Source organism: Lepidochelys olivacea (genome assembly GCF_965140295.1).
Source record: "Lepidochelys olivacea isolate rLepOli2 genome assembly, chromosome: 27".
Classification (NCBI taxonomy): Eukaryota; Metazoa; Chordata; order Testudines; family Cheloniidae; genus Lepidochelys; species Lepidochelys olivacea.
This window is the reverse complement of record NC_140437.1, coordinates 17,505,848-17,525,345: the sequence shown is the minus strand read 5'-3', so window position 1 is coordinate 17,525,345 and position 19,498 is coordinate 17,505,848. Positions and strand designations below refer to the sequence as shown.

Below are 19,498 nucleotides of genomic sequence, written 5' to 3'. Positions count from 1 at the left end.
GATGGAAGAATCCCATGCACTGCTACAGACTAGGGACCGAGTGGCTAGGCAGCAGTTCTGCAGAAAAGGAGCTAGGGGTTACAGTGGACGAGAAGCTGGCTATGAGCACTGTTCCCGCTAAGCTGTGTGCATGTGCAAACGGTGAAACACCGCACGCACAGAAGCATAACTATTTGTACAGAAGAAATTTTTTGCACACACGGCCTGTCAAAAATTAGAGGGAACATTGGCTATGAGTCAACAGTGTGCCCTTGTTGCCAAGAAAGCTAACGGCATTTTGGGCTGTATAAGTATAAGCACTGCCAGCAGATCGAGGGACGTGATCGTTCCCCTCTATTCGACACTGGTGAGGTCTCATCTGGAGTACTGTGTCCAGTTTTGGGCCCCACACTACAAGAAGGATGTGGAAAAATTGGAAAGAGTCCAGTGGAGGGCAACAAAAATGATTAGGGAACTGGAGCACATGATTTATGAGGAGAGGCTGAGGGAACTAGGGATGTTTAGTCTGTAGAAGAGAGGAGTAAGGGAGGATTTGATAACTGCTTTCAACTACCTGAAGGGGGGTCCAAAGAGGATGGATCTAGACTGTTCTCAGTGGTACCAGATGATAGAACAAGGAGTAATGGTCTCAAGTTGCAGTGGGGGAGGTTTAGGTTGGATATTAGGAAAAACTCTTTTGCTAGGAGGGTGGTGAAGCACTGGAATGGGTTACCTAGGAAGGTGGTGGAATCTCCTTCCTTAGATATTTTTAAGGTCAGACTTGACAAAGCCCTGGCTGGGATGATTTAGTGGGGGACTGGTCCTGCTTTGAGCAGGGGGTTGGACTAGATGACCTCCTGAGGTCCCTTCCAACCCTGATATTCTATGAATGGGAGCCAGGAATCCTGATTCCCAGTCTCCTGTTCTAACCACTAGATAATACTGCCCTCACAGAGGTAGGAAGGGAACCTTGGAGTACTGACTCTGAGTCACCTGTATATTTTACATCTGTGTGTATAGGGCCTTTCATTATTTAATTTTTGTGTACTGTAGTGCTTTGTAGAGCTGTGCTGTTATGAGAACTTTAGTATTTCATCCTGAAAGAACCCATAATGTAAGATTTGTAATTAGCTCTTTAAAATAGGTAAGAAATGGATTTGCCATACTTTGTATCTTAATGCAGTGAAATGTGACATTGGTTTTCTTTGAGGCTGCCCTTTGGCGTACTTTAAAACAGGCAACTGATGGATTTCCATGGGGTGCGGGAGCCATATTGTAGCTTTCTATCAGACAAAATAAAAGATCACACATGGCTCAGGAGCTCTCCAAGATCCCAGAAAGAGTATCACTTAAAAGCAAAAAGCTAATGGAAAGCTTTGTGAGTGCTGCTATAGAAATTGCCAAAAATAGCATGCTGGCTGTTGTGAAGGTGATTGGCAGAGCTGTGTCTGGGTGGGCAGGGAAGCTTGCACTTACCTGTGCCAGCTACTAACCCAAAACACAATCACGCCTGGTCTTCACTGTCTAAAATGAAAGGTTGACAGGGGGTTGACTAGGCAGTAAATCATCCTGGGAAGGAATTCACTTGCTTTCCTGGATATACCTGTTCAAAACAATCTGTGTCAGTGACTTTATAGTCAGGAAAGTGATTGTGTAAGGATGACATTCCATCTCCTTTTTGCTAATTGCAGAGCTAATTAGCTCAGTTTGCAAATCAACAGAGGATCCTTCTAATTGTTGGTGCTGCAAAATCCAGCTGATTCCCAATGGTGCAACTGTTCTTTCTGCCTCTTTTAGCTTCCCTGCTAATCAAGATTCAGCAATCAAAACAACTCTGCAGCTCATGTTGGTGCACAGTAGAATCCAGCTTGCTTTTTCAAAGCTCTGTGGCATCTGCAGGGCTAAGAAGGGCAGAAAACTACTTCTTGACAGTAGACTCGGCAGATTGAACTCTATAGTGAGCAAAGAGGATGAAGGTCATCTTCTAGCCATAATCCCCACACTTGAAGCTCTGGATACAAGCACTTTGCTGGCTTCTTTTCAGTGTACCCAGACATACCTGCCGATATTCTATATAGTCCTTCTCCTTGAGACTCTCATGCCTTTGATATTTCACCACTGTTCAATCAAGCCTCTTGTTCCTCTAAAGCAGTGGTTTTCAACCTATGGTCTGAAGACTAAGATTTCCAAATGGGTCCGCACCTCCTATTGAGATATTTTAGGAGTCCACAAATGAAAAAAGGTTGAAAACCACTGCACTAAAGGAGCCTGGTGCTACAGCCCTCTCGGCAGTATAGCTGAGTAGCTCCAGCAACATCAAGTGGGTACCTGCGTAACTCTGTTTATAGCCAGATCTGGAGACAATCCACTGGAGCTATGGAGCAGGCCTTCCAGGTCATAAAATGTTAGCTTGAAACTAATCCATTGGCATGCAGCATATCCACTTACCTGTTACCTGCCCCCACCTGCTCTTAGTAGCATTGAGATAATGTTATGATGGGGGTTGGCTTGGTGGTTTGGTTTGGGTTTTTTTTTGTATCCTGCTGTCACCTGATTGTAGAGGGGAGAGGAAGTGCTGCTGCATGCTGTTGCTTAAGTCCGTCGTAATGATGGACATCTGATTGAAACTCTAGCTTGCTGCTACAGCTATCATGAGATGACTGCATGTTCGGTCTTGGTGTCTACATGCAATCTAGTACCTGCCAGATGTATGCATCCCTGAGAGAGGGCTGTAATTCCACCCTGAGAAACGATAACATTGTTGAGGAAAGTCTCAGAATAAACAAATAGAGCTAACTTTAATCTAGCTGATCAGTCAGTCCGCAAACTCATTTTGCATTGTGCTATAGCCTAGTCAGAAAGTAGTCTGGTCTTGAGCATTGAGCTGCGCTTGTGCATTCAGCCAATGCAGCAGTAAAGCTATCCACCTCCATGAGCACTTCAAATGCATACCTGGGTCTCCTGGTTAGATCCCAGATTTGTATGGAGAATGCTGCATGACTCATCCTTTTCTCCATCAAGCGTATTCCTTCCTTTAAATTTAAAACTCTGCCCCCAAACTCTGTTTATAATGATCACTGATGATTCCCAGTCATGGGCCTAGCTAAGTCAAAGATGAGAAACTGCCCACCTTGGCACAGGTTCTTGCTAAGCACAAGATATTAGAAGCACAGAATAGATTCTGTTGTATTTCTTGTATCTGTTTAAACTGCTTCCTTTCATGGATTTGTATGTGCTATCTGGCCCCTGTCCTGTGATGGGATTGCCAGTTGTCTTTGCCAAGTCATATTTGTACACTTCCATGGCCAGACTGTTACAAGGTTTGTTTTGGGGGGTTTGTTTTTCTTATGCTCTTCCACTCCTCACTGCTGATCTTTTTCAGAGTAGTTCTTGGTTCACAATAATTGGGAGAGGAGACATAAGTGATTCTTTCTTCCCAAAAAAGAAACTGGAATGAAAGAGCTTTGCTTGTGTGAACGCCTCCACTTACTGCCATCCCTGGCTTGGCAAAGGGAAGTTCTGCTAAGGCAAGTAGCCTGAAGAGTACTGTTGTCATGCCCAGAAATCCATGAGTTGTTGGCTATGCCAGTTCGTCAGCAATCTAACCACTTACTAAAAATGGAGCAGTTTGTTAACCTCTGCAGGTCACAAGCAGCTTTTGATCTGATGCCTGTCATGTGGAAATGGGTTCAGTAAAAAAGAATTTTTATAAGCAGCATTTACTTGTATTAGCAATCAACACTTCTGTGCCATTTATAACACTTTTTGGCACTTCGATGTTGCATCCAAAACAAAGTTGCAACTCCAAGAATATAGAGTCTTATGTGCTGGTGTCTTTAAAGGAGTGAATTCCCAGCTGGTTCTAGAGCCCATCCTTTGGAAGGGGAAAGGAATTTAAGAACTTCCAGCACCTCACTTCGTCCCCTTCCAGAATTCTGCACATAGAATTTCCTCCCCCCCATAGGAAACTAGATGCTGTGAGACTGCTCTCAGGCCACTTGTTCTAGAACAATAAAGTGAGGTGGTATTGTAAACACGGGGGAAAAAACCATAATGGAGGGGGTTTTTCTGTTCAGATATAAGCATTTGATTAGTGATTCCTAAAACATTAAGAATCATAACTTTAATAGGGGTCCTATCAGGAGGAAATGCTGGAAACCTAACATACTTTGGAAGAAAGTAGTGGGCTGGAGGAGGGGTTTCTGCCCTATTGGCCCTGTGTTGAGAGAGAGCGGACGTATGTAGTTGTGGGCAGGCTGCCCTGCCTGTAGGGGGTGGGGAGGCACAGACCTGACACGTCCTCTGCTGTGAAGGCTCCTCCGGTGCAGAGTTGGGTGGGTTTCTCGTCTTGCTGCAAGGCCCCCCTCTCTCCCACAGGGGGTGGAAAATGGATAGGGTGTTAGGAGTCATTGAATAGGGTGAGGTTTTTGATCAATGGGGACTATTTACTTGATCAATGGAATTTTGTAGGTTTTTCATAATGACAAGATGGAGCCTGGAGGCTTGGATAGGCACTCGGATTAATAAATGTCTCTACTTAACCTAACCTTGTGTTCTCATTGAACCCGAGGGATGAAATATCTGCAAATCTGAGTCAGTCTGTCTCTGTCTATATAGAAAAATTTTTGTAGCTGTGTTGGTCCTAGGATACAAGAGACAAGGTGGGTGAGGTGGTATCTTCTGTTGGACGAATGGCGGTTGGTGGGAGGGACAAGTTTTCATGTTTCACAGAGCTCTTCCTCAGGTCTAGAGGAAGTAAAAGATAGTACATCACTCACCTTGTGTGTCTCTCGCTCTTTAAATTCAGTTACTAGGTAGCCATGTCAGCCAAAGCCATATCTGAGCAGACGGGGAAGGAGTTCCTGTACAAATATATCTGCACATCCTCAGCCATTCAGAACCGCTTCAAGTATGCCAGAGTGACATCAGACACCGACTGGGATCGGCTGATTCAGGATCACCCCTGGCTCCTAACTGAGGTAAGCACAATGACTTGCCCTTCTGCAATGCCATTCATTGGAGGGCGTCTGAGCATTTTACAATCACTAGGCTATACAACATACTTCCTATGAGGTGGGTAATTATAGAGTGGGAGGTTAGATGACTTGCCTTCAAAGTCACACCGTAAGTCTGATAGCTGGGACTAGAACCCATGCATCTGGTCTTCTGGTTCCCAGCTCTCACATCTAACTTGTACTCTAGCATGGCTACTGCTAAGATGGCTGTAAGTTGGATCATTGCATGCCGGTTCTCTAAAGCTGATGGCATTGGCGGCCCGCATTGTAGAACTCTGCCCTTTGGCTGTGCTATCGTGAAGTGTCGGTAGCCGGTAGGGTCCATGCCAGGAAATGTGGAAGAAAGTAACCCAACATGGCAGCGGAGCTCTGAGAATAGATAAATGTGGCTTCAGTAATGCTGTATTGGTGTCAAAGGAACCTGACTGTGTTGCTGATTTGAGGGCTTGAGTGACTCCTGTTAAACAAAGAAATGTCAGCAGACAAATCAAGAGATCGGCCCATGTTAGCAAAAAAAACTTGAGTGTGAGGTAGTCATGTAGCTACTACGCTCTAGACGTTTCAGTCTTCATTCCCAATAATGTGCTCTGTTCCGACACTCTTTCCTTACCCAAGTACTATATAGTGGGTTGAGGATGATCACAGCATTAGAATGACTGGCCTTCACTCTGACTAGTTTTGGGTTTCGGTAAATAGATGTGTTGGATTTTTTGTATCTGAGCAAAAAATGTAAGGTAAGTTTGTTGTTTTTTCTTTTGTTTGTGAAGTCTTTTTGTCCTGCTTCCTAGCCATGCATCTTCTGCATAGAGCAGTGAGCATCTCTTCAGAGTTCCTTTTTTCTGTTTGGCTAACCTGGCTCCTTTCCAGCTATTAATTATTTTAAGCCACTGGTTAGCAGGACATGGATGTTCTACACTGTCCATTTTCTTACTGATTGATAGCACCTGCACAGTAACTAATTAAATGCTCAACACTTAACTGGATGAGTCAGCTGCTGGAAAATATCAGCAGTATCTCTAAGAGATTTTCAGGAATCCTAAAAACTGTGGACAGCACACATCCTTTTGTTGGGGTTGTTTACTGAACTTTTGAAATGTCTGTGGGCTTACAGTATCTGTCCAGCAAAGATCACCATGGTTTTTTTCCTTTCTTTTTGAATTTGGTGGAATCTCCCACCTAGTATCCAGGGCAGCACTAAGGGTGCATTTTGCCTAACAACCATAGTACATTGGGTGCCAGCCAATAGGTTAAACAAACTCTCCCCTAGGACACTTTGCTGCAGAGAATTTACTTAATTTAAAACTCAGTTTAATAATCTGCAGAGACTGTCTGCTTAACTCAAAGCTTCTGATTTTTCTCTCTCCTTCGACCCCTTGTGTCTGATATTCTAGCGTCTGGTGGTGAAGCCAGATCAGCTAATAAAACGGCGTGGGAAGCTCGGATTAGTTGGAGTTAATCTTGACCTGGGTCAGGTGAAGGCTTGGCTCAAACCCCGTCTGGGACAAGAAACTACGGTAGGTACGGAGCGTATTGGCTGAGGTTCTAATGGCAGATGTAGCAGTGAAGAGATGAAAAGTTACTTGTATTGCTCTGACCCTTTCGTGCTATAAACCTGATCTTTAGCGGGCTTTGTATGTTACTTTCTATGTGCCAGGTTATCCCTCTCGCATATACCAGTGTAAGGCAGGAATAATCATTGAAGTGATGCTGATGAAAAACCAAGTGAGAGGAGAATCTGACCTATGTGTATCTACTGTTGGGAATTAAGCACCATTTGGTAGCCCACTGATGGCACCGTTCAGTCGACTTACTACCCATTATTAGTATCCAATGACTAAGCCTATTGGAGACACTGTCAGTAGAAAAAAGTGGTGAATTCCCCCTGAATTCTCGTGTCATTCTAAATATCTGTCCCCACTTAGGAGCCAGCACTGCCTCTCGTTGGGGTGGCTGTTCCATTTTACTGGTGCCCAAAGTAGCTATAACAAGACTGACCTAAAAGCAAAGTCCTCACATCGCCCCTTCGTTGTTGCCAGCCAGCATATTAGTCACTGTGTGTTGGCTGACACTGGAGTCTTATGTCAGTCCTCATTTTAATTGGATGCTGTCTTGTAACTTTTCTCCTGGGAACACTCTGACGATGATAAAGACATCTGTTACCTCAGCCTCTGCATCTCAGGAGTTGGAGTCTTGCTGCCTGGAGGTAACCAAGGCCTTGTCGTTACTATGACTGATATACAGCTGGCTCCATCACTGAGATGCACAGCAGGGGCTGCAAAGCCACTCCTGAAGCACGTTGTGAAATGGGGCAGGCAGCTGCATCCGGGTAGGGCTGCCCCTTGAGAAAAAGGGGTGTTGACATAACTGCTGAGGATAATGCAAGGGCCATGTCTGAATGAGTGGGCTCAGCATGGGGGCATGGGCTCCTGACCCAGTATTTATCTCTCTTCCCCTGCTTTTCCTAAATGTGTTGAGCCTTTAACGGCATAAAAAAATCGTTCAGGGTAAAAACCCATTTAAAAAAAGATTAAATCAGACAAGGCATTTTGTTATCCATAAAACAGACCTTTTGGAGACCTGATTATTCTATCTTCATATGCCCTCCAAATTAATGTTCAGGGCTTGTGAAAGTGGGGGATGATAGCACTAGTTAGACTGAGGCAGATTAGACTACAGACACTCCCCGACTTATGCAATCGTTCCGTTCCAAAACGCCTTGCATAACTTGAATTTTGCATAAGTCGGAAACGTATACCCAACCATTACGCCCCAAAAAATCCCTTCCTATTTCTAGCTTACAGAACTTTTTCCATAAGTGCGGGTTTGCGTAAGTCGGGACTTGCGTAACCCGGGGAGCGTCTGGAGTTTTAACCTTGGGTTTTGCAGGCTGCCTTACATAACTCTGCTGATGATACTCACTCCTGACCTGCAGCCCACTGACATCCCAGTCTTGGGTCTTGTGAGCAGGGGCTGATCACTTCAAATTGCGCACTGGTTTGGGGATCTGGACAACTGTCTACTATTAAAGAACCACCAAGCTCATTTTACGTGATGACTTAAGATGGCATTTGAAACCAGGTGTTCACTAATATTTATAACCCACAGTGTGAGCCTAGGGGACAGGTCTCTGTCCCTCCACAGCCTGTGTTTGGGAAATGGTTCCTCCCAAGCCTGCTTTTCAGGGCTGATGCGGGTGTTGATCTCCTGGGTGTTGACTGCATCCTGCCTTGTCGGAACCCAGCCTGTGAGCTGCTGCCTGTGGCTGGGCAAATAGATTGCAGCCTATGTTGATGCCCTGTCGTTTTTGCCATTCATCTGAGGATAAAGCTGTTCTGGTGCTTTTGTGCGCCCTAGCTGATGTAAGCTGTCAGCCCAAGGCAAAGAGGACAAAAACTGGCTATTCATCTGACGATAACCCTTCAGAAAATCAGCCATTAACAATGTCCAATGAGAAAATTTGGGTCCTCCTGCCCCATGCTGGTAATAACACTGTGGGGTGTGTTTTAGTTACAGAAAGTTAAGGGAGGGACAACAGTACATGCATCTCATGTATGTAGCACTTAGTACTGAACTAAGTGTTGCCCTTTGGAAGTATTGCACTTCCGGGATGTGAAATGGCAAACTTATTACATTGCAGTTTGAGTAAGACCAGCAGTGGCCATTGGAAAGGGGGGGAAGACAGACTTCATAGTAATGTCAGTACAATGTCATAGATTGCCAGCTTTCTGGAGAGAAGAGACCATGGGGAGGTGGGAGACACTGAGCTCTGAGAAGGCTTCCTGAAGCTTCATGTGAGTGTTGAAATGCCACAGACTAGCTCAGTGGTCTTCATAGCAGCAGTAGTATGCGCTGCCATGCTGGAGTGTGGAGATACTGGTTTCAGGAATACATATTCCAACCAATAGAGGTTGTTGGGAATTGATTTGAGTCAGAGCAGTGTTAGACATCCTGGAGTGTGTGTCTGCCATGTCTTAGCTGTGGCTACTGCGTGAAGCTTTAATGGTGTCTCTCTCCTATCTCTCTCCTATCAACAGATTGCTAAAGCTACAGGTATCCTTAAGAACTTCCTGATCGAGCCCTTCGTCCCTCACAAGCAGGTTGGTATTGCAATTAAAACACAAAAGTGCTCCAAAATCTTGTTTGGCCCAGACTGACTGACTGCTCTTAGGGATGGAGAAAGCAAGCACTTGGGTGGATGTCAGAAAGGTGATGAGGCTGACCATGTTTTCACTGAGAAATAGAGAGCTTTAGAATCTTTGCACAGAGACAGTGATTTACAGCTGCACTGGTCGGTTGCTTTTCCTCCCCACTAGGAGGCGATCCTGCCGCAGTAAAGATCACATGGGAACAGGCAATAAATTGTTCCTCCAATCTGGTGGCTGTCAAGCAGGAAGAAGAAAGAGTGCTAAAGTGAGACAGTTTACGTGGTATTTAGGGAGATGTAGCTACCACATAATCTTCCCCTGCCTTGGTCTGTGGTGTTGGTTGTATGCTACTTTCAATATCTGAAACTGAGGTTCCCTCATTTTCCCCAAATGAGCATTGTGCTGGCACCTTAACAGGCTTCTGAAGCCCGTACTTAAGCTGTTTAAAATGGGAGCAGATTGCATCTGACCAAGGAAACTACAGGTCCTGGGATATGATATGCCCAGTGGAAGCTGTTGTGATCAAACTGGAGCATCATGTGTTGGGACCTGAAGTCTCCCCAGGCTGCCCCTCCAAGCGCAGCCACGTAATAGTCTATAGAATTCCCTGGGATGCATTAAGAACGTCTCTGATGGACGCCAACTACTCCTGGGTTGGGTTTTTCAATGAGTTAACTTGGGCACCCCTGGAAATTTAGCTAAGCAGTGCCGTTGCTGGGTGTGACTTACTAGCGAATGTTCATCCCCCTGATCTGTGCCACAGGAAGACGAGTTCTACGTGTGCATCTATGCTGCCCGCGAGGGGGACTACGTGCTCTTCCACCATCAAGGGGGTGTGGACGTGGGAGATGTTGATGCCAAAGCTCAGAAGCTCTTGGTGAGGGTGGATGAAAAGCTCAGTGCATCCGATGTGAAAAAACATCTCCTGGTGCACACGCTGGAGGAGAAGAAAGAGTAAGCAGGAATATAATTCTACATCCTATATGCCCCCAGTCCCGGTGTTCTGTATGTCAACTCTCCTTCCCAAAAGCTCTCACGTTTCAGTGGAGTTGATCCTCATTTTTCTCCATGAATGTTCCTCTATGGCTTATGAGTATGGGCAGGAATGTGCAACACATCCCAAACAATCTAAATTCCTTGGGGTTGTCCTTTTCCTGTTGAGCTGCAAAAGGCATATTTTACATTCAGCCCAAGGACAGCCCTTTTCCCCCCGTGATTCTTTATGTAAGGGCAGGACAATTCCTGGAGTCTGATTGCTATGTCTTGCAGGGCTTGTAAAACTACTTGAATCCAGTAGTTGGTGGCTGATTATGGAAAGGTATGATTCCTTGTCCTAGGTGAGCTACTTGAGATTTTATAGCCTCTCGATATTAAAAGCTTATTTCAGATTGATCTGCAGATTTCAAAGCTAACTATTAAGCTTCTAGTTAAAGATGATGCAGATAACTAATCTCATATTTCATTATTTGGAAACACAATTGCTGAAGGCCTTCTTTTGAGATGCACCTCATCAGGCTCTTAGATCTACTCTTGTTCACTCCAGTCTTTCCTTTCTCTGGCTAATGGGCCTTGAAGTTGAGTTCTGACAAAAGATGCACATCTGACAGATTTCTGCCTCCTAATGAGATTAAACCAGATGGAAACATCAGATGACAGTCTTGAGACGATAACATTTTCTCTGCAGTTGGTTTTTTTTTTTAGTGGGGGTTTAATTAAGTTGAGTCATCTGGGTCCTGACCTCTGAGTCATTACCCAGACGACTTCCCTTGAAAATGAATGTGAATGAAAGAAATTGATAGGAGGTAGGATCTCCACAGACAAAGATGATAAAGGAACTGGGACAGGCTCTTCTATATCTGTTATCTGTCTACCTGCTCTAATTAATTTATGTATTTTAATTTTTGTGCAGTGTCCTGGCTAGCTTCATATCTGGCCTTTTCAACCTTTACGAAGACTTGTATTTCACGTACCTGGAGATAAATCCACTAGGTAACTCTGATGTCTTGGGGAGAGGGTAGAAGACTCACTGCAGGGTTGCTTTGTTTTAAGTGATATTTTGTTCATCCTTCCACGTTCTACACAGGTCAAAGTAATACCTAAGCAAAAGTGATACAAAAAAATGCACAGGCTTTCTATAAGTAGTTAATTATATACATCTGAGATACAGACTGTATACTGCATGTGTTAGTTTCTAGCAGTATAATTGGCTGAGGCAAATAGAAAGTTTTGTTGGGTGAATCTTAGGTAAAGTCGGGGCCCTACACAGGAGGGAATCAGATCATTTTCAGAAGATGTCTCTAGTGATGTAATTGGCCTGGTTTGGCTATAGAATACTCTGAATGGCTTTAAAGAAAGCAGTGGAAAGATCCCTGCATGTTAAATTCTGTGCAAGCAGACTGCAGTTTTCATACAGGTTTTTAAAATTCTCTGTAGATTTTGGTGTACTAATGTGTGTTCCTGATGGGTAACTTGTACCCATCAGGGCAAGGTGGTCTGTGTATCAAACAGACACTCAGAATTTTGTGGTGTCCATTTGCCATGGATAGTAGAATTAGACCCTTCCTCTCCCCCCTGCCAAAAAAAAGGGGGGTGGACTTTGAGATGGCTCTCTATAGAGGTGACCTTCACCAAAAGTCAATAATATAAAGAGAAAATCAAAGAGGCCACCGCTCCTAATATAGAAAGCATCACAAAATATCCAGTTATTGGGGAATCCATATTGTTAATCCATGCAAAAGGATGTACAAGCAAAAGACTAACTCTGGTGTATCTCTTAATACAGTCGTGACTAAAGATGGCGTCTATGTTCTGGATTTGGCTGCAAAGATTGACGCTACTGCTGACTACGTCTGCAAAGTGAAATGGGGGGATGTGGAGTTCCCCCCACCCTTTGGCAGAGAGGCTTATCCAGAGGCAAGTAAAGAATCCACCATTGCACAGTTAACGAGAAACCATTCTCCATATACATAGGTCAAAGTGTGCATGACACAGATGGGGCTTCCCTTTCTTATACAGCCTTGTCACCATAGTTCATGGTTTCTGACAAAGATGACCTGGTAAATACTAGATGTGGCCCATAGCTCATGGTAGTACTTACTTTGTTGTTCACATAATGCCCAGTAATAGTACTCTTAGCTATAGCCATTTTTCATCATTACATGGATCTTCCTTGGGCTGCTCTTCTCTTCTCTCTCATTTAGAATTTTTACCTTCCTTACTAACTGGAGGATCAAATTTAACTGCATTGAATTAAATGGCAGGTATGCTACTGTGTGTGGTGGGGTTTTTGTGTATTTTAATACTGTGCAAGTGTTGTCTGTGTTGGAAGGAAAGCCCCTGCCATGTTAGCTAACCATAGCTGTTTGCTGTGCCATATCATGCTGATGGTGCTTCTAGAGTCAATGGTCACTCAGCATTTCTGTTTATAATCCTCACACACACACACACACACTCAGGAGTTATAACTTGTGCAAAATCTCTCTGGGCTGAAGTTTGATGTGTTGATCCAAGAAGAGAATTTTCGTCTATCAGACTTTGAAATAAAATATTACCTCTGAAACCAGTTGCTGGCCTGTGAAATCAAGAACAAGAAAAAATTGGGTAGGATTTTTCAAGTACCTTAGGAATACAAATTTCATTGAAGTCAACAGAACTTGTGCTTCGAAATTACTTCGGCACTTCTAAAAATCCTACTCCATATAGAGAGCTACCAGCAGCACCCGAGATCGTTGAGTGTGGTGCGCACACACTAATTATTATGCAAAAACTTCTTTCAGATGTTTGGGCTGGCACTTCTGGAAGACTTGTCTGTCGTGCAGACCATTCATTTTAATAATCCTAATGATGCTTAAATTGGGAAAGGTTTTTTGTAATATGGCCAAGAAATCCATTTAGTTATTTCCCCTGCCATGTAACTTGCTGGGTGCCAACACTTAACTCAATTTGCTCTTTAATGGATTTGTTTAATTTCAGGCTGTCTGAATCGTCCCCCTGCAAGTCACTCTGAAGGTTATTACGTCTCTATGCTCATTGAGAATGTTAATGAACTCTAATTACAGTGCTTAGCATGCCTGGTAAAAGAACGCAATAGCGAGCCAAATGATGGCTCTTCTCCTTGATTAGATCTCTGGCTGCAGCTTAGTTAGAAAGTTTATAACTAAGGGTGCTTTGGTACCATCCTTCCCCTACTTTACATCACTGAAGGTCAGCAGAGAGATTTTGAAACAGTGGAGTTCGGCGTAAAGGACTGTTTGGGGAAACGTTTCCCCAATTGAGGCATGTGGGGACATGGAACCTGGGGGCTTTCAAAATTGAACATGGGCAGCAAAGTAAAATTCCCATCTTGAAGTGACAGAACAAATACAGACAGAAATTTAAACCACGGTGCAGCCCAGTCAAGTTATGACTGGCTCTACATGATACTCACAAAGGCTCTTTACCTACAGATGGGTGGTCTTAACTCCTACATGGTCAGGAGGAACGTGTCCAGTAACGAGACATTTTAAAACTGGACTGGACAAAGCCCAGGAGATCATATGGTAGAGAACAGCCTTGCCCTGCTTCTAAGGGGACAGGGTTAGATGAAACTGAGTAGCTTTCTTCCACTTCTGATTTCTAGGTTTCTGGATAGAAATACAAATAGATGGGTGTTGCCAAAGTAGGTGACTAACTGTAGCCTGGTGTCAACAACAAGAATTAAAAGGCACTAGGACATATGTGGTGGGCCTGACTTTCTGAAGTTCTGAGCACACACAATTTCAGTTTAAGTTAAGGGGAGCTGCAGGGGCTCAGCACCTCTGGAAATCAGGCCCAGTCTCCCTAACCCAGCCTGCTCCACAAGGAGTGCTGTCCTCTACCAAAAAAGAGGGGGACTTCCAAAACGTTTGTCTGTCTGCAGGAAGCCTATATCGCTGATCTGGACGCAAAGAGCGGAGCCAGCTTGAAACTGACTCTTCTCAACCCTAAGGGGAGGATCTGGACGATGGTGGCTGGAGGAGGCGCATCTGTGGTCTATAGGTACCAAGCACATGTTTCTATAGGGGACAGAGGACTCTAACCCTAGAGAGCTGCCATTGGAAAATAATTGATGGAGCTTTTGGAAAAAAGGGGTTTTCCCAGTGCGAGCAACTCCCAAGCCGTGTGTGCTTGGGAGTAGGGGTGGCTAGAAAACAAGAAATCAGTTTTATGACAAATTTTGAGGTTTTTACAACCAAGGCCTGTCGCATTTTTTCACAAAAAGGTTTGAGAGAGACCACAGAGTAGCCAGTAGCCCTGTGGTTAGGGCACTCATTTGGGATATGGGAGATCCATGCTTAAGTGCCCAGTCTACCTGAGTGAGATGAGGGAATTAAAGCTGGGTCTCCCAAATCACAAGTGAGTGCCTAACGCTGTGCTATTGGCTATTCTGCGGCAGGTCTCTCTTTTCTTTTCTTAAAATTTCTGATCAAAATCAGAAAGAAAATCCTGGACCTGAGAAATCTTCCTGATAAAAACTTAGTTGAAACTGATGCATTTCATCGAAACCTAAACTTTTTGTGGAATTAACATTTTCCAGTGAAAAAAGTTTTGTTGGAAAAACTCCTAACCAGCTATATTTGGGTCCTGTTTAGAGCCAGGACCAGCTGCCATGAGGCATCCCCTTTCAGGGTGCAATATGTTCGTGTCCTTGTTACATACCAAATACAACTTAATTCAGGGAGGTAGGTAAACCTATGAAGCATGCTTTAAGCAGTACTCTCAGGAGAGGAATCCAAACCCAACTTAAAGGACTGCCCCCTGGCCACCTCCCCATGGCCTTCTTCAAAACCTCTCTTCCCATCTCCAGCTTGAGGAATGCAGTCTTGGCTGAGGCAATCTCTAGCATGCTCCTAGATGTTGCTGAGGAGCCTCCAGCACCTCCCAGACTCTGCTAGGGCTTTTCTGATCTCTGCCTGGTTGTGAAGTACATTTCCTCTGTTTTGGAAGGGAAGAAGCTAGTTGAATGTTATGTTTAAAGCCGTGACTTCCTCGTGGTGGTCATTGGTTTATTTTGTTTTGTCTTCTGTCCCACAGCCTCACATCTCAAAGAGCTTCCCCTCACCTCTGGGAAATGTATTTGGGATTAATCATAGTAAGCGTCATGTGGAAAGCCTCTTTGTTTTCAGGATATAGTCTGGCCACTCTAACTCCTTTACCCCTGCTTCCTTCACCTGAGTGTTTGTGAAGTTTTATCAGGGCTTGTGAAGTGCTTTTGAAGAATATTTAGCATTTCCAAGTGATCTTTTGTGTCTTTCTTACAGTGACACCATTTGTGACCTGGGGGGTGTAAATGAACTGGCAAACTATGGGGAATACTCTGGAGCCCCTAGTGAGCAGCAGACCTACGACTATGCTAAGACCATTCTCTCCCTCATGACTCGGGAGAAGCACCCAGAGGGTAAGAAAGGACATCTGAGATTCTGACTCTAGAGATTGCAGTCAGATCTGTTACAGGAACTCTTCCAGAGCAGTCGAAGGAGCTCTGCTATCCAGTTGTAGCAGCAAAAACACTGAACAGATTTGAGCTGCTATCATGTTTGGATGTCTGAACAGCTTACTGAGCTGTGGCATAGCCTCCCAAAGCAAGCAGTAGAAGCTCCATCACATGGGATGTTCAAAACATTAGACAATGTCTTATTGTGGCCTGTTAGGATGGATGATTGGCACCTAATGGGTCTCCTCCCATGAAAGTTAGAGATGACAAAAGCCAGTATCTATGGAATGGTAAATGATACAAGTTTGGACCATCTGGCTCTTATCAGAAAACTTTTTGCTTCGCTATTGCAGGCACAAATCCCATTTCTTAACAAACATCTCCCATACTCTGGCTAGCCATTCTGTACAGGGCTGTGGTTAGCAGCCAGAACTGAGAGACCCTTTGGCTGTCTCTGCCACCTCCTAAGCAGCTTAACACTTAAGTGTCCTGCCAGTGTTCTAACAGCTGTTTGTTGTTCTCCTCTTTTTCCCTAAGGCAAAATCCTGATAATTGGAGGCAGCATTGCTAACTTCACCAACGTGGCAGCCACCTTTAAGGTACCATATGATTCTGAAACACGAGGAAATGTGTATCCTGTTGGGTATCATCAACACACATCCATACTCCCAACTGGTCTCCTTTTTGGCAGTCTCAGCAGAGAGACTAAGGACTGAGTAATTTCCCTCTGCTCCACAGACACTGTCTATCTGGACCGGGGTTGGAATATGTGTTGGGGAGGGAGGCTACATGATGTGATTCTTGCATTGCTTATGCAGTACTATTTCCAAGAGTACTTAATTCACTCGGCAGAGTGAAGGAAAGGCTGCACAGAGGACCCAGGTGTGATGCCTAGTCTCTCACTCCCTGGGCCGGCAGGAGTTCAGGATTAATGCTCTGCACCGTAGCACATTAGACCCTATTCAAAAAGAAAAGGAGTACTTGTGGCACCTTAGAGACTAACACATTTATTTGAGCATGAGCTTTCGTGAGCTATAGCTCACTAACACAGCTGCTACTCTGAAACCTATGCAAACCCCAGTCTCTCATGCCCCAGTATAGACAGGATTGACAGGCACTGCAGAAACAAGCCACTTGAGAAGATGTTCGAGTGCCCCCTTCTGGCCAGTTATGGAGAGTGTCTCATGGACTCTGATCCAATACAACCGTAACTGTGGTTTTCAAAGACTTGGAGTATAAAGCAGGAGAAGGTGTTCTGAATTCCAAGAGGGATGTGGAAGGTGGGAGAGAGGACCTCTCTCTCTCCACTAACAGACACCCATATGTTCTGTTTTAGGGTATTGTGAGAGCCATTAAGGATTACCAGGGCCCTTTGAAAGAGCATGGGGTGAGGATCTTTGTGCGGAGAGGAGGCCCTAACTACCAGGAAGGGTTGCGCGTCATGGGTGAAGTGGGTAAGGAAACTCAACCAACCACTTAAGCTTCATTTACTTTGTTGTCATTTTCTTGTTTCTGTTTTTCTTTCTTCAAACCTTGACACTTGGCCTCATTGGAGAATGAGTTGGGTCTTTTTCCCAAGCCTGATTAGGTTTTGTGTGTACTTGTGTGCAGGAAAAACCACCGGGATCCCAATCCATGTCTTTGGGACAGAGACCCACATGACAGCCATTGTAGGCATGGCGCTCGGCCAGCGACCTATACCTAATCAGCCTCCTGCAGCAGCCCACACTGCCAACTTCCTCCTCAATGCCAGCGGTAGCTCTTCTGTGAGTTTTCCAGCCACGGGGATCTTCTTTGTTCTTCTCAGTTTAAAGGAATCGCTGTAAACCTTTTTTAGAAAATAGTGAGAAGAAGAATGACAGCAGGGCTCTAATCCCCCAGAGTCCAATGGAAGCTTCTTGCAGGGGACTTTCCTCTGTGGACTAGTCAGGTTTAATGCAATAAGACTTTCAGGGCTGGCTGTCCCCTTGCTTTTGCTGTCCTAGGCCATATCCATGCTGTGCTTGAAACGCTTTTGGCTACAACTTATTGTAATCTGTACAGCATGATCTGTCCAACACCAAAAGTAAATCTCTTCCCAGGGAACTCCTGGCAGCAGCAATCCTGATTAAATTCATATTCAGCTAACCCATATCACATTCCTTTAAGCACAGGGAGTTGGCTCTCTTAATAGAGGAAATGTGTCAGTTACAATTTCTTCTCTCGGATTGGGGTGCTTTTTGTCTTTCAGCCCTGAGAACATTGCCAGGGAAGCTTAATACATAGTTAAAATACTCTGCAATGCTCAGTAAACTAGAGTAGGTTGTCTCACTGTAGATCCATGCTCTGACTTTAATTTATTCTATGGTTTAAATCCAGTATTAAAAGAATTACAGTTTATGTGAAAAGTGACATTTTGTGCAATATGAACCTTTTTGCCTGCTGTAACATAGGGTATGATCCAAAGCCCACTTCAAGTCAATGGAAAGACTCCCAATGACTTCACGGGGCTTTCAATGGGGCTCCTACCAAATACAAACTGGCCCCATTTCACAGCTGGTGTGACTTCCTTGACCCATTTTTTTTTCCCCCACAAGCCTCGAATACAATCCAATAAAAAACTACTTAAAAATGTGGCATTACCTCTTGGGAACCCGTCTAATCCAGACTCCCAGATGTGTGGGGGTTTTACAGCCTGTGGAGTCCTGGCATTACTCTGCATTAGGTGTAAGAAAAGGCACAATTTAAACAAGGTTTGTGCTTGTTTCCACCCATCTAGCCAATCTTGCAGTGAATCCTCCTAATAACAAACTGGTGATGTCTCAAATGCAGGAATGTGATTTTCAGCACCAAATACAGTCTCCAGTGGGTCATCTTGCAGCTGGGGTGAATGCATCACTTAGAAACGCAGCCCCTTACTACCCTCCAGAGGTGGGGGTGGCATCTGAAACATTTGATTCCAAAATTAATTTTCTTCCATTTTTTGTGGAGGATACACACTGCCAAAGTCCGTTGCTAGCTCTCAAGAAGTAGTGCATCAGGAAGCCCCATTCTGCTGTGTCCTCTCTTGCTGACCCTGCTCCTGGGTTCTCTTTCAGACACCAGCACCAAGCAGAACTGCCTCGTTTTCTGAGTGCAAACCTGATGGGATTGTTCCAGCCAAGAAAGCAAAGCCCACGACGCCCCCTGGTAAGCCTGGGGTTCTGATGGATCGTGAACAGCACTGCTTTCTCACCCTTCCTTCTCTGGCTGCCAGTTGTTGCAGGAGTGAGTCCCAGTGCCTACTCTTGCCCTCCACCACGTTCCAGCCTGGCATAGGGGAGGACAGTCTTTGCTACCCGTATTTGTGGATAATAAGCAAGAATCTTGCTGTAGCTTGGATGTAGCTGTTTTTTAATAGTTGTCACTTCGAGTCCCCCTAGATTATAAAAGATGAGTCAGAGTTGTCTTTGACTCAGGATGTGTCCTCCCGGGGAAATAGCTAAACTTGAGAATTCCAGCTTTTTCAGCTCATGTTACGTAGGTGTAGCCAAGAAGTAGAATATTCTCCAGGTTGGTAGGGGGGTTGGGTTTTTTGTGTGTGTTCTTTTTGGATGTGCTCAGATAGTAGGCTGTTGAAGGCCACATAAGTACCTAGAAAGACATTCCCTGCATATGGATCTTCCTGGACTAATGCCATTTGCATGTTTGTTGAAAACCTTGCTAGTGCAATAGAGGTCATGGCCTAGTTCATGAATCTGATAACATCATGGGTTTTCATTATGTTTTTCAAGGTTTCTTAATTCAGACATCTGGGAACTCTCTCTGGCTTGACACTATAGTTTTGGACATACTTGTTAGAAACTTCTGCAGAGAAGGGCTTAGCTTATGACTGGAAGATAATAGCAGAGTTGGGGATAGGGAGCTGGTTTGTGAAAGACGGTTAGATT

At 44.5% G+C, this 19,498-nt stretch overlaps 1 protein-coding gene across 3 annotated transcripts in view; it reads left to right on the top strand.

Moving 5' to 3' along the window:
• ACLY (ATP citrate lyase) overlaps nt 1–19,498 on the top strand; it is a 44,419-nt gene that overhangs the window by 10,032 nt on the left and 14,889 nt on the right. For all 3 annotated transcript variants that reach the window (XM_084615796.1, XM_084615794.1, XM_084615795.1), the window contains exons 2-13: nt 4,787–4,958; nt 6,386–6,508; nt 9,029–9,091; nt 9,903–10,093; nt 11,049–11,128; nt 11,922–12,052; nt 14,037–14,155; nt 15,418–15,554; nt 16,128–16,189; nt 16,927–17,044; nt 17,202–17,356; nt 18,668–18,758. In XM_084615796.1, coding sequence (XP_084471922.1) covers nt 4,800–4,958; nt 6,386–6,508; nt 9,029–9,091; nt 9,903–10,093; nt 11,049–11,128; nt 11,922–12,052; nt 14,037–14,155; nt 15,418–15,554; nt 16,128–16,189; nt 16,927–17,044; nt 17,202–17,356; nt 18,668–18,758 — 1,429 coding nt within the window. In that variant the 5' untranslated portion in view covers nt 4,787–4,799. The remainder of the gene's footprint in view (nt 1–4,786; nt 4,959–6,385; nt 6,509–9,028; nt 9,092–9,902; nt 10,094–11,048; nt 11,129–11,921; nt 12,053–14,036; nt 14,156–15,417; nt 15,555–16,127; nt 16,190–16,926; nt 17,045–17,201; nt 17,357–18,667; nt 18,759–19,498) is intronic.